This window comes from Hyla sarda, chromosome 10 (assembly GCF_029499605.1).
Source record: "Hyla sarda isolate aHylSar1 chromosome 10, aHylSar1.hap1, whole genome shotgun sequence".
Lineage (NCBI taxonomy): Eukaryota > Metazoa > Chordata > Amphibia > Anura > Hylidae > Hyla > Hyla sarda.
The window spans coordinates 119,959,698-119,974,776 of NC_079198.1; the positions used below are offsets into that span (position 1 = coordinate 119,959,698).

General features: G+C 43.9%; 1 protein-coding gene across 1 annotated transcript in view; it reads right to left on the bottom strand.

The window, feature by feature from the left end:
* PEX14 (peroxisomal biogenesis factor 14) overlaps positions 1 to 15,079 on the bottom strand; it is a 196,913-nt gene that overhangs the window by 167,768 nt on the left and 14,066 nt on the right. Inside the window, exon 2 of the mRNA XM_056543811.1 lies at positions 12,706 to 12,753. Within this exon, the coding sequence (XP_056399786.1) occupies positions 12,706 to 12,753 (48 nt within the window). The remainder of the gene's footprint in view (positions 1 to 12,705; positions 12,754 to 15,079) is intronic.

Consider the following 15,079-nt stretch of genomic DNA (forward strand, 5'->3'; position numbering starts at 1 on the left):
TCTGTGTTTCAAAAAGAAAAGAATTTCCGCTGCAGTATTCAGCAGCTAATAAGTACAGGAAGGATTAAGATTTTTTTAATAGAAGTAATTTACAAATCTGTTAAAAGTAAATGGGGCTCAAGGGTCAAAGATATCTGGTTTAAAATAATTAGTATTTATTAATATAGAATGCAAAATGGATTAAATAGGGAATGTACAGGGCCCTTGTACTCCCCTAATTAATTAAATACACAATAATAAAATATAATAATCCTAATATAAAAATAACTAAAAATAACTAAAAATAATAACAACTATAAAATTAATATGCGATTTAAGCCTGTGTAATCAATATGGCGATCTACTAATCCTGTGGAACAGCACAGTACAAAGGTTCATTCAAATGTTCTTGTTCCCAGAGATCTTCAATATAAAGCAGATACAATGTAGCAGCTATAGATAGCAGTTAGTCAATTGATGCAGTGGTATTGTATCTGTCCAGACAGTGGCAACTCAATCCCACCGATACAGTGATAGAATGTAGCGCTTTGTGAACAGTCACTTAAGATCAATCTTTAACCCCTTAAGGACGCAGGACGTACTCAAACGTCCCCTTTTCCGAGTCCTTAAGGACTCAGGACGTTTGAGTACGTCCTGTCAAATCCCGGCCCCCCGCCGCTAGCCGGAGGGGAGCCGGTGCCCGATGCCTGCTGAAATCGTTCAGCAGGCATCGGGGCATATCGCCCAGGGGGGTCATTATGCCCCCCCCCATGTCGGCGATGGCCGCAGATCGCTGGACAATTCAGTCCAGCGATCTGCGGCAGATTCCGGGTCAATCGGGTCTCCAGTGACCCGGTGACCCGGAATTACAGGCTGTTCGGGGCCGTCTCCACGGCCCCGAACAGCCAGAGCCTGCAGGGGTGAGGTGGCACTGGTGCCACCTCACGATCGCCCTGATTCGTCGGCCGGATTACCGGCCAACCAATCAGGGCGCCTGCTGCGGGTGTCACTCCCGCAACCCGCTCCGCCCCTCTTCCGGAGGACGTGAGCGGGTGCGGGACGTGCACCCCGGGTGCTGGGGACCCCGATCCCCGGCGTCAATGTTGGGATCGGGGCCCCAGGAGCGACGGCCGCGGCGGAGACGACGAGGGACTGACCTGTGCGGCTGGATCGTTGGAGGTGAGTGACAGCCTCCTGCTGTTGCTTAGCAACAGCTCCCAGCATGCAAAAAGGGCATGCTGGGAGCTGTAGTTATGCAACAGCAGGAGGCAGACCACCACAACTCCCAGCATGCCCTTATGGGCATGCTGGGACTTGTAGTTTTGCAACAGCTGGAGGCACATTTTTTCTATGGAAAAGTGTACGTTCAGCTGTTGTGTAACTACAACTCCCAGCTTGCACCAACAGCTAAAGTGCATGCTGGGAGTTGTAGTAGTGCATCTGCTGGTTGCATAACTACAACTCCCAGCATGCCCGTTGGCTGTCGGTGACTGCTGGGAGTTGTAGTTTTACAACAGCTGAAGGCACACTGAGTTATGTAGCAAACCAGTGTGTCTCCAGCTGTTGCATAACTACAGGCCCCAGCATCCCCAGCCAAAGTAGTATGCCTCCAGCTGTTGCATAACTACAAGACCCAGCATGCTCTTCCGCTGTCCGTACATGCTGGGGGTTGTAGCTTTTGCAACAGCTGAAGGCACACTGGTTGCAAAACACTGAGTTTGTTACCAAACTCTGTGTTTCACAACCAGTGTGCCTCCAGCTGTTGCAAAACTACAACTCCCAGCATCCACTGATAGACCGTACATGCTGGGAGTTGTAGTTTTGCAACAGCTGGATGTTCCCCCCCCCAATGTGAACGTACAGGGTACACTCACATAGGCGGAGGATTACAGCAAGTATCCGGCTGCAAGTTTGAGCTGCGGCAAATTTTCTGTCGCAGCTCAAACTGCCAGCGAGAAACTACTGTGAACCCCCGCCCGTGCGACTGTACCCTAAAAACACTACACTAACACACAATAAAAAGTAAAAAACACTACGTATACACATACCCCTATACAACCCCCCTCCCCAATAAAAATGAAAAACATCTGGTACGCCACTGTTTCCAAAACGGAGCCTCCAGCGGTTGCAAAACTACAACTCCCAGCATGCACTGATAGACCGTACATTCTGGGAGTTGTAGTTTTGCAACAGCTGGACGTTCCCCCCCCCCCCCCCAATGTGAACGTACAGGGTACACTCACATGGGCGGAGGATTACAGTAAGTATCCGGCTGCAAGTTTGAGCTGCGGCTCAAACTGCCAGCGTGAAACTACTGTGAACCCCCGCCCATGTGACTGTACCCTAAAAACACTACACTACACTAACACACAATAACATAAAAAGTAAAAATCACTACAAATACACATACCCCTACACAGCCCCCCTCCCCAATAAAAATGAAAAAAGTCTGGTACGCCACTGTTTCCAAAACGGAGCCTCCAGCTGTTGCAAAACAACTACTCCCAGTATTGCCAGATAGCCACTGGCTGTCCAGGCATGCTGGGAGTTTTACAACAGCTGGAGGCACCCTGTTTGGGAATCACTAGCGTAGAATACCCCTATATCCTCCCCTATGCAAGTCCCTAATTTAGGCCTCAAATGCGCATGGCGCTCTCACTTTGGAGCCCTGTCGTATTTCAAGGCAACAGTTTAGGGTCACATATGGGGTATCGCCGTACTCGGGAGAAATTGTGTTACAAATTTTGGGGGGTATTTTCTGCTTTTACCCTTTTTAAAAATGTAAAATTTTTGGGAAAAGAGGCATTTTAGGTAAAAAAAATAATATTTTTTTTACATATGCAAAAGTCGTGAAACACCTGTGGGGTATTAAGGTTCGCTTAACCCCTTGTTACGTTCCCCGAGGGGTCTAGTTTCCAAAATGGTATGCCATGTTTTTTTTTTTTGCTGTCCTGGCACCATAGGGGCTTCCTAAATGCGGCATGCCCCCAGAGCAAAATTTGCTTTCAAAAAGCCAAATGTGACTCCTTCTCTTCTGAGACCTGTAGTGCGCCAGCAGAGCACTTTTCACCCCCATATGGGGCGTTTTCTGAATCGGGAGAAATTGGGCTTCAAATTTTGGGGGGTATTTTCTGCTTTAACCCTTTGTAAAAATGTAAATTTTTTGGGAAACCAAGCATTTTAGGTAAATATTTTTTATTTTTTACATATGCAAAAGTTGTGAAACCCCTGTGGGGTATTAAGGTTCACTTTACCCCTTGTTACATTCCCCAAGGGGTCTAGTTTCCAAAATGGTATGCCATGTGGGGTTTTTTGCTGTCCTGGCACCATAGGGGCTTCCTAAATGCGGCATGCCCCCAGAGCAAAATTTCCTTCAAAAAAGCCAAATGTGACTCCTTCTCTTCTGAGACCTGTAGTGCGCCAGCAGAGCACTTTTCACCTAAAGGGTTAAAACGCTGACTGAATGTCATTTTGAATACTTTGGGGGGTGCAGTTTTTATAATGGGGTCATTTATGGGGTATTTCTAATATGAAGGCCCTTCAAATCCACTTCAAACCTGAACTGGTCCCTGAAAAAAAGCGAGTTTCAAAATTTTGTGAAAAATTGGAAAATTGTTGCGGAACTTGAAGCCCTCTGGTGTCTTCCAAAAGTAAAAACTCATCAATTTTATGATGCAAACATAAAGTAGACATATTGTATATGTGAATAAAAAAAAAAATATTTTGAATATCCATTTTCCTTACAAGCAGAGAGCTTCAAAGTTAGAAAAATGCAAAATTTTCAAATTTTTCATCAAATTTGGGGATTTTTCACCAAGAAAGGATGCAAGTTACCACAAAATGTTACCACTAAGTTAAAGTAGAATATGTCACGAAAAAACAATCTCGGAATCAGATTGATAACTAAAAGCATTCCAGAGTTATAAATGTTTAAAGTGACAGTGGTCAGAATTGCAAAAAATGGCTGAGTCCTTAAGGGGTTAAGCATCTCTGTATATACCGTACATCAAAATATCAAATCAGCCAGTTTGCAATAAGCTCCATACAATGCTCACCACTCCCGGGAAGCCACGGATCTCCCTTCGGTGTAGTCCTGTGGACCGGCTGTATAGCGTCTTTTGCCCGGTGCCTTGCCTCAGTCAGGGATCGTGCTGCTGGAGTCTCAGCCAACTCCTAAGAGCGCAGCACTTGGTGGTGGGCACCGTTTGGGGGGACTGCAGCGCTGTCAAGCGGAGTCCCTTGGTCGGACCAGCTGGGAATGATGGTGGTCTGCAAGCATCAAGTCCTTATTGTAGATGGCCCGATTGGTTTTTCACTAGTAGCTATTATAACGGCTGTATGCGGTAAGCAGAGTGAATAACCCGGCGGCGTTCCTCGTGCACAGGTCGCGCGCTCGGGATATAGCGCACTGTAATAAATGCCTTGGATCTGTCGGATGATTGCTAGTATTGTCAGAAAAGTATTCTATATTGTCAGGCTCAATATCGCATATTTTAAAATCGCTGTACGCGTTTCAAAACCATCCTGTTTAACTTTCTGGAATCAATTGATTAAAAAAAAAAAAAAAAAGTTTTTCACCGGAGTACCCTTTTAACCCCTTAAGGACACATGACGTACTGGAACGTCATGTGTCCGCTCCCGATCTATAACGCGGGGCCAACGGCCGGGACCCGTGGCTAATAGCGCGCGGCATTGATTGCAGTGCCGCACGCTATTAACCCTTTAGACGCGGCATTCAAAGTTGAACGCCGCGTCTAAAGTGAAAGTGTGCCGGTTAGCTCAGTGGGCTGTTCGGGATAGCCGCGGTGAAATCGCGGCATCTTGAACAGCTGACAGGACAGCAGGAGGGTCCCTACCTGCCTCCTCGCTGTCTGATCGCCGAATGACTGCTCAGTGCCTGAGATCCAGGCATGAGCAGTCAAGCAGCAGAATCGTCGATCAGTGGTTTCTTATGAGAAACCAGTGATCAATGTGAAAGATCAGTGTGTGCAGTGTTATAGGTCCCTATGGGATAACAGTGATCAGTATAAGAGATCAGTGTGTGCAGTGTTATAGGTCCCTATGGGATAACAATGATCAGTATAAGAGATCAGTGTGTGCAGTGTTATAGGTCCCTATGGGAGCAATAACACTGCAAAAAAAAGTGAATAAAGATCATTTAACTCCTCCCCTATTAAAAGTTTGAATCACCCCCCTTTTCCCATAAAAAAAAAAAACAGTGTAAATAAAAATAAAAATAAACATATATGGTATCGCCGCGTGCGGAAATGTCCGAATTATAAAAATGTATCGTTAATTAAACCGCACGGTCAATGGCGTGCACGCAAAAAAATTCCAAAGTCCAAAATAGTCAATTTTTTTTAAACTTTTTATATCATGAAAAAATGAATAAAAAGCGATCAATAAGTCCTATCAATGCAAAAATGGTACCGCTAAAAACTTCAGATCATGGCGCAAAAAATTAGCCCTCCTACTGCCCCATACGCAGAAAAACAAAAAAAGTTATAGGAGTCAGAGATGACAATTTTAAACGTATTAATTTTCCTGCATGTAGTTATGATTTTTTCCAGAAGTCCGACAAAATCAAACCTATATAAGTAGGGGATCATTTTAATCGTATGAACCTACAGAATAAAGATAAGGTGTCATTTTCACCGAAAAATGTACTACGTAGAAACGGAAGCCCCCAAAAGTTACAAAACGGCGGGGTTTTTTTTCAATTTTGTCTCACAATCATTTTTTTTTGCGCTTCACCATAGATTTTTGGGCAAAATGATTGACGTCATTACAAAGTAGAATTGGTGGCGCAAAAAATAAGCCATCAAATGGATTTTTAGGTGCAAAATTGAAAGAGTTATGATTTTTTAAAGGCAATGAGCAAAAAACGAAAATGCAAAAAAAAAAAAAAAACGGTCCTTAAGGGGTTAAATGAGCTACATCCATTCAAAAGACCTGTGGTTTTCCATCAGGGTGCCTACAGCTGTTGCATTAGTTGCAGATTGATCTCTCTCCCACCCATTGAAGCAAACAGGCTCCCTGTCCTCACCTTACTAGTGAGTCATGTCTCGGCCGCATTGCAAGCTGGGAAAAATCTGAGACAACAGTCATTTTTTATGCTGTTAAAAATAAATATTGGGGTGAAAATCACATAAGAATTATGAGAAAACCGTCACACACAGGTACAGACACTATATTATGAACTACACTAACTTTACAGCCCCTGTAGCATAGTCAAATAAAAAAAATAAAAAATCCTGGAATACCCCTTTAAACCCATATAACAAACCCATAATTCTGCCCGTAATACACAGCCGGCACCCCTGTAAGTATGGAGCAGATTCAGCTCCCGAGGCCACGCCATACTTCCTTCCCCAGGTCGTGATGTATATGTACGACAAATGTCAGGAAGCCGTTAATCAAAACTATTTGCGAAGTGATACGTAGTAATTTTTTAACACAGATACATAAACAATACGAAAAAAGACAACAGGTAGATTTGGCAGCTCTCCTTTAGAGATGGTACTAAAAGCTTGTCGGCAAAGAGCAGATCATAATACAGTGATAAACCTGTGAGAGTAGATACATTATCACCACAAGGGGGAGCCCTAATGTCTTTGATCAGTGATTTCCAAACAGGGAGGCCTCCAGCTGTTGTAAAAGCCAAAGGCTGTCCGGGCATGCTGGGAGTTGTAGTTTTGCAACAGCTGGAGGCACCCTGGATGGGAAACACTGTTTTTGATGACACAGGTTCCAGGTTTTTCTATCCAGAAGATTTCTAAATCCTTCTAAAATAACATCTTTCTTAGAAATTAAAAGATATTTACCCCTCTCTGCCATCATATGCAGTAACTGCCCCCTTATATTCACAGTAGTAGTAATAATAGCAGATTTAACAAATTTATTACAAGACCCCCTCCCCAAGCTATTGCAGGAGAGTGAATTAGGTGGAACATACCTTTTGATACATGCATTGTCTACATGCACAGCGGATTTGATGCTGTGTTCAACTATTTATTTGTATTGATTTATCAGCATAGTTTTTTTTTTAAGTGTTTATTTTTGCACTTTAAACAATTAAAAGGTACCTTTCATCAAAAAAAACTTTTGATCTATTATAGATTAATGTATGCAGAATAACTTTCCAATAGCATGTTATTAAAAAATATGCTTCTTTCTATTACATTTTCCACTTTGAAAAAATGACCACTAGGGGTCTCCCTACCAATCCTTTTTTATAGATTTCAGAGTCATGCTGGAGTCCTAAATCTCAGACTGTAGCCGGGACACAGACAAGCACAGCACTGCTCCCTGGCAGTGAGCAGTGCTGAGTTTGTCTGTGTTCCGGCTGCAGTTTGAGATTTAGGACTCCTGAATGAGTCTGAAATCTATAAAAAAAAAAAAAAAAGGACTGGTAGGGAGACCCCTAGTGGTCATTTTTCAAAGTGGAAAATTTAATAGAAAGAAGCATATTTTTTTAATAACATGCTATTGGAAAGTTATTCTGCATACATTAATCTATAATAGATCACTAGTTTTTTTTTGATGAAAGGTACCCTTTAACAAAATAATCAAAGAAAAAAATAACTCAAAGCATGGACTAGGAGACAATAAGGCTGCGTTCACACGGCCGTCTAGCCCCGTCCCGTTCTTCTCCCGTCAAAAAAAAAAAACGGACTTAAGAAAAAATAAACTGGACAATAACGGATGTTATCCACTTGGATCCGTTATTGTTCAGTTAATTAATAAACAAAGAAAAAATAATTTTTTGTTCTGAGCATGCTCAGAAGTAAAAAACTGAACAAAAAGCGGATTGAAAAAACGGATGCAAACGGAGGCTCATCCGTTTTCCATAGACTTCAATGTTAAATTTACTGTATCCGTTTTTTCTTCGTTTTTTTTTTTTTTTTTTTTGACGGGAGAAAAAATACTGCATGTGCTGTTTTTTTCTGCCGTCAAAAAAAAGGAAATGAGCGCAGACGGGTACAAACGGATGAAAACGGATTGTAAAAAAAAAAAAAAAAAAAGCCCACTGACATGAATGGGATTTTTTTGAAACTGTTTACAGCCTGCAAGAATGGAACCGAAACGGGGACAACAACAAAAATGGGGACAAACGGCCGTGGGAACGCACCCAAAAGTACATACATTCCGTATGGGACATTAAAAGATATATCAATAGCAGCTAGTAGCATAATACAGAAGGGAAAAGAATAAAACAATATAAGGCTCTAAAATCCCCCAACCCTAACACACACACATCGCATGGACACCAGATTTACATCATCATCTTCCACTGGTATAAGGGTGCAGTCTAGAGATGAGCGAACTTACAGTAAATTCGATTCGTCACGAACTTCTCGGCTCGGCAGTTGATGACTTATCCTGCATAAATGAGTTCAGCCTTCAGGTGCTCCAGTGGCTGGAAAAGATGGATACAGTCCTAGGAAAGAGTCTCCAGCCACCGGAGCACCTGAAAGCTGAACTCATTTATGCAGGATAAGTCATCAACTGCTGAGCCGAGAAGTTCGTGACGAATCGAATTTACTGCAAGTTCGCTCATCTCTAGTGCAGTCATATCACTTTTTCTTTATACGGTCACCGGATCCGGCTGCAGAGTGTCAAAACTGGGTGCTCTCATATCCCCACCGGACCCGGCCGGCTAATTTTTGCCCCGTATCCGGTTTTGTGGCCGGGCTGAAAATTGTGGCTCTGTGGAAAAAGTGGTATGAATGCACCCTTAAAGGGGTACTCCGGTGGAAAACTTTTTTTTTTTTTTTTTTTTTTTTAAATGAACTGATGCCAGAAAGTTAAACCGATTTGTAAATTACTATTAAAAAATCTTTACCCTTCCAGTACAATTTGGCAGCTGTATGCTCCAGAGGAAATTCTTTTCTTTTTGAATTTCTTTTTTGTATTGTCCACAGTGCTCTCTGCTGACACCTCTGTCCGTGTCAGGAACTGTCCAGAGCAGCATAGGTTTGCTATGAGGATTTTCTCCTGCTCTGGACAGTTCCTGATACAGACAACAGGTGTCAGCAGAGAGCACTGTGGACAAGACAAAAAAAGAAATTCAAAAAGAAAAAAATTTCCTCTGTAGCAAACAGCTGCTAAATAGTACTGGAAGGGTAAAGATTTTTTTTATAGAAGTAATTTACAAATCTGTTTAACTTTTTTCAGGCATTTATCAGCTTAGGCCTCGCTCACATTGCCATCAGACTCCGCTATTTGGAGTTCTGTCAGGCAATCTGGCCAGAGGGACGGGAGTTTAGCGGAGAAATAAAAAGTGCAAGCTCTATTTTTTTCTCTGCTAAAACCCTGGAAAATCACCGGGTCACCGACGGACCCCCATTTAAGTGAATGAGGTCAGTCATAACCCGGTAGTAGCCGTTTGCATCCGACCCTTTCAGGGTCCGATCGGCTAAAAAAAAAAAAGAAAGAGACGATCGGTCCCTCAACAGGTCGGATGCAAACGCCCCCTCCCATAAACTTGCATTGAGGGGCGGGGCATGACATCATGAGGGGGCGGGGCTATGACGTCACAAGCTCCCAGCTCCAGCATTCGTAACAGTTTGTTCCAAACGCTGAGCAGCGGAGTACCCCTTTAAGCAGCAGTGACGTTTCACCCCCAAGAAGTACCTGGGCCAAGTGCGTCATACTGCAGCTCAGCAAATCGCTGGTTGAGGCAGGACATCACTGTGCCGCGACTTGCTGAGCTGCAGTATGACACACTGGACCCAGGTACCTCCAGGGCCCGACACGTCACACTGCAGCGGAGGAAGACGATCGCTCCGGTGGACCAGAGAAGGACACTGGAGGCATCGTGGGGAGGTAAGAATAGATTTATTTTGTTATATCCAGCACAACGGGCATAGCTTTGAAAAAATAAAAATAAAAAACACCAGAGGAATATCTCCTAATTTTAAATTCATTATTACTTTTGTGAGTTTTAAGTAAAATGGGAATATTGTGGCTTTTTCTGTGTCCAACTGAAGGGTACCAACAATTTTATCCAAGTAGAGCAGCTTATAGATAAACTTTGTAATAGCGCACATATGATTTACAGAAAAATATTCTCATAATATACAGTGATCCCTCAACTTACAATGGCCTCAACATACAATAGTTTCACAGTGGTCTTTTTTGGACCATTGTAACTTGAAACCAGACTCAACATACAATGTACGGACAGTCCAGATCTGTGAAACTTAATGGCTGGAAGAACCGACCGCATTTTACTGGTAAAAACCCTGTATTTCTAAAGTTAATGCACTGAGTGGTGTCTGCTAGCGCCTCCTACAGTACAGGGAGGTATTACATGTTCTGTACTACTCTTTACCTGTATTACTGAAGTGCATGCACTGACTGGTGTCTGGTAGCGCCTCCTACAGTACAGGGAGGTATTACATGTTCTGTACTCTTTACCTGTATTACTGAAGTGCATGCACTGACTGGTGTCTGGTAGCGCCTCCTACAGTACAGGGAGGTATTACATGTTCTGTACTACTCTTTACCTGTATTACTGAAGTGCATGCACTGACTGGTGTCTGGTAGCGCCTCCTACAGTACAGGGAGGTATTACATGTTCTGTACTCTTTACCTGTATTACTGAAGTGTATGCACTGACTGCTGTCTGGTAGCGCACCCTACAGTACAGGGAGATATTACATGTTCTGTACTACTAATAACCTGTATTACTGAAGTGTATGCACTGACTGCTGTCTGGTAGCACCCCCTACAGTACAGGGAGGTATTACATGTTCTGTACTACTCTTTACCTGTATTACTGAAGTGCATGCACTGACTGGTGTCTGGTAGCGCCTCCTACAGTACAGGGAGGTATTACATGTTCTGTACTACTCTTTACCTGTGCCAGGGTTAGCTGCTCCAGGTGAGGGCGGCTCCATGTTACCGTTTTAGGACACTGTGTACTGTACAGGACCCTGAAGAAGCTCCTGTCCTCTATATACACAGTGATTTACAGCTCCCAGCAGATCTTTATTACTAATATATGGAAGGATTTGCTTTATCTGTAGTAGTTATCTACTTATTTTTCTTCAGGACCAAATACCAGGTTTCCATAGAGTTCTGGTCTCAACATACAATGGTTTGAACATACAATGGTCGTCCTGGAACCGATTGATATTGTAACTTGAGGGACCACTGTATACATAAGGAAACATTCAGTTAATTATGGGAAAATGCTTATGGCCAGGTTAACCCCTAGTTTAAAGTTTACCTGTCATTATAAAATATTTTGACATGCCTTAGTTTTTATTAGTCGGGGTCCGAGTGTTCAGATCCCGTCCGAATAGTAGAACGAGCGGAGAGAGAACCACGCTGCCACATGCTTCTCTCTCCACTCTGTTCCTATGTGAGCAGGACGGCCCTATAGACTTTTATCATGAGTCCGTCCTGGTCACATGACAAAGAGCCGGGAGAGAACACGCTAAGCCTACACGTCTTTTTATGTATTGGTGCAAAGTCTAAAGGTGCCCATACACATCCAATGAACATCTTCTAAACCAAATATTTCTGGCTTCTATCTAATGTTTATTGAGATCCCCCCCCCCCCCCCCCCCCACCAATGGTAGATATCTGGGCATCAAATTGTGCCCGGAATCATCTTATTCCCCTCTCCTCATTAGAAGACAAGTTTGGCCGAGCTGAGCATTCACATAAATGGAGGGATCAGGATTAAAGGGATTGTCCAGGATTAGAAATATTCTGCTTTTTTTTTTTTTTTTTTTGCAAAAACAGCACCACTCCTGTCCCTTAGGTTGTGTGTAGTACTGCAGCTCAGATCAATTTCACTTCAATGGAGCCGAGCTGTAATACCAGACACAACCTGTGGACAGGAGTGGTGCTGTTTTTGCAAGAAACAAGCTAATTTTTCTCATCCAGGACAATCCTTTTAATCTTAATAATCTCTAATGCACATGGCCCCCCCTTACCACTGGTCCAGGCTACACAGTGACTTTTTACTATGCAATGGGCGACGGGGCACAAATGCTACAGACTTATTTCCCACAGAAATTAACATCCACGTACATTTAGGACTAATTTCCAAAGTCTCTCAACTCCTTATATAGATTATTCCATTATATAAACCAAAGTTTCCCAACCAGTGTGCCTCCAGCTGTTGCAAAACTACAACTCCAAGCATGCCCGGACAGCCTTCGGCTGTCCGGGCATGCTGGGAGCTGTAGTTTTTTTAACAGCCGGAGGCACACCGGTTGGGAAACTGTAATAGAAACCATGAGAAAAAAATATGTAACTCACAATTATGTAAAACTAAAATACATGAGAGACAACTTATTCCTTAAAGGGGTACTCCACCCATAGACATCTTATCCCCTAGATAAGACGTCAGATCTCCGTGCTGCACCGGCGTTTGTTTAGAGCATTGGGTTCAGCACCGGAGGCTCGTGACGTCACGGCCTCGCCCCCTCAATGCAAGTCTATGGGAGGGGGCGTGACGGCACGAGCGGGGCGTGACCGTGACGTCACCAGACTCTGCCCCGCATCGCCAGTCATCCGGCACGGAGCCAAGTTCGCTCTGTGCACTGGATGCCTGGGGTGCCGCAGCCGAGACTGCGGGGGTCCCCAGAGGCGGGACCCTCGTAATCAGACATAAGATAGGGATAAGATGTCTAGGGGCGGAGTACCCCTTTAAATGTCTCATAGCCCAAAAGGTTAGAAAATAGAAGAGTCCATCCTGTCACTCACCAGCTGCTCCCTTGGAACTCTCTTCTCATTTCCCAGCGAGGATCCACTCTGCAAATAAAGAAAAGAACATAAGTTGAGTGCAAGACAATCTCAGCCGCACCGACACGCACCTTTAACACGGAATATACATACACTGGTTCCCCAAGTTACAATATTAATTGGTTCCAGGACGACCATTGTATGTTGAGACCAGAACTCTATGGAAACCTGGGAATTGGTTCTAAAGCCACAAAATGTCATCCAAAAATAGGAAAAAGTGAGGAATAAAGAAAAATAAGTAGATAACTAATATAGATAAAGCAAATCCTTACATATAAAAGTAAGAAAGATCTGCTGGGAGATGTAATCACTGTCTATGTAGAGGACAGGAGCTTCTTCAGGGTCCTGTACAGTACACAGTGTCCTAAAAAAGTAACATGGAGTCGCCCTCACCTGGTGTCTGAAGGAGCAGCTAACCCTGGCACAGGTAAAGTGTACAGAACATGTAATACCTCCCTGTACTGTAGGGGGCGCTACCAGACATCAGTCAGTGCATACACTTCAGTAATACAGGTAAAGAGTAGTACAGAACATGTAATACCTCCCTGTACTGTAGGGGGCGCTACCAGACATCAGTCAGTGCATGCACTTCAGTAATACAGGTAAAGAGTAGTACAGAACATGTAATACCTCCCTGTACTGTAGGGAGCGCTACCAGACACCAGTCAGTGCATGCACTTCAGTAGTACAGGTGTAAATGTCCATTCTGATTGGTCAGTTCTTCCAGCCAATGACACATCTCACAGATCTGGACAGTCCGTACATTGTATGTTGAGTCTGGTTTCAAGTTACAATGGTCCAGAAAAGTCCATTATATGTTGAAACTATTGTATGTTGAGGCCATTGTAAGTTGAGGGATCACTGTACAAAAATTGGAGTCACTTCACAGATATCATACAAATAGTATATTTTATTGTTTGCAAAGACAAATCAGCATAAAAACAATCCAAAAAAAAGGAAAAGGAAAAGGATTGCACCCTGAATAGAAATAGAAAACCGGAATAGGAATAGAAAACAAAGGGACACTCCGTATCCCGATAGTAAAAGCCTCATATCACAATATGCCGTAAAAGAGCAATGCCCATTCAGGACATAACTTGCTGAACGAGTACCATTAGACATATAAATGTAAAACACTAATAAAGAAAGTGGATGGCATACTAAGATAGCAGGACACAGGAGTGGCATCACCCCAATGTGGCGATTCAGTACAGACATTTGTTGAGTAAGGAGAGAAAGTAGAGGAGATAGGCGGCATACAGTACTGAAGCCGCTTATCTACAGAAGACATCTATCCTTGTTTTCCCCTCGCAGCTCGGCTGTTGATTACTTTAGTCTGTGTAAATTAGTTCAGCTTTCCAAGGGCTCCAGTTGCCTGGAAAAGGTGGATACAGACCTAGGAGACCTAAGACTGTCATCCCAGACTTTTCCAGGCAACCAGAGCCTTTGGAAAGCTGAACTAATTTACACAGACTAAAATTATCAATGGATAGGGGATAAGATGTTAGAACTCGAGGGTCCCGCCTCTGGGGACCCCCATGTAGACTCCGGGCCGGAGCCCCTGTCATTCAGGGAACAGAGCGAACTCCACTCCATGCCCGATGACTGGTGATGCAGGTCCTGCCATAGACATGAATGGAGAGGGGCGGGGCATGATGTCACAAATGCGGAAGCTGTTTCGGACGCCGCAACTGCCGGCCCGGAGATGGCGGTGGTACCCAGCGTCAGGACCCTCGCCGTTTAACATCTTATACCTTATCCTTTGGATAGTGTGTGCAGCGGAGTACTGCTTTAAAGGTAATGTCATAGCCACGCCTACTGATGACATCATGCCCCGCCCCTCAATGCAAGTCTATGGGAGGGGGCGTGACGCTGTCACGCCCCCTCCCATAGACTTGCATTGAGGGGGCAGGGCATGACGCCATCAGGGGGTGGGGCTATGACGTCACAAGCTCTCAGCACCGGCCCCAGCGTTCGGAATAGTTTGTTCCAACGCTGAGCAGCAGAGTACCCCTTTAAGCTCATTAAGGGTTGTCCAGAAAGAATTAGGGTATGTTTACACGACAAAATTTCCGCAATTCCTAAGAAATTCCGTTCAGCAGAGCTTGCTGAACTGAATTGCGGCGGAATTTCTGTGTTCTGAGAACACAGAATTCCGCAAAAATTCAAGCCCAATTGGTTTCAATTGGATGCCGCAAAATATAAAAGACTGGCCTTATAGTTTTTGCGGAATGCCAAAAGCAGAATGGGAATGCGGAATCCCATTTAAAGGGGTTCTCCACTGCCCTGCCTTCCGGAGCTCCGCTCGCAGCATCCGGAAGTTTATTACTCTGTG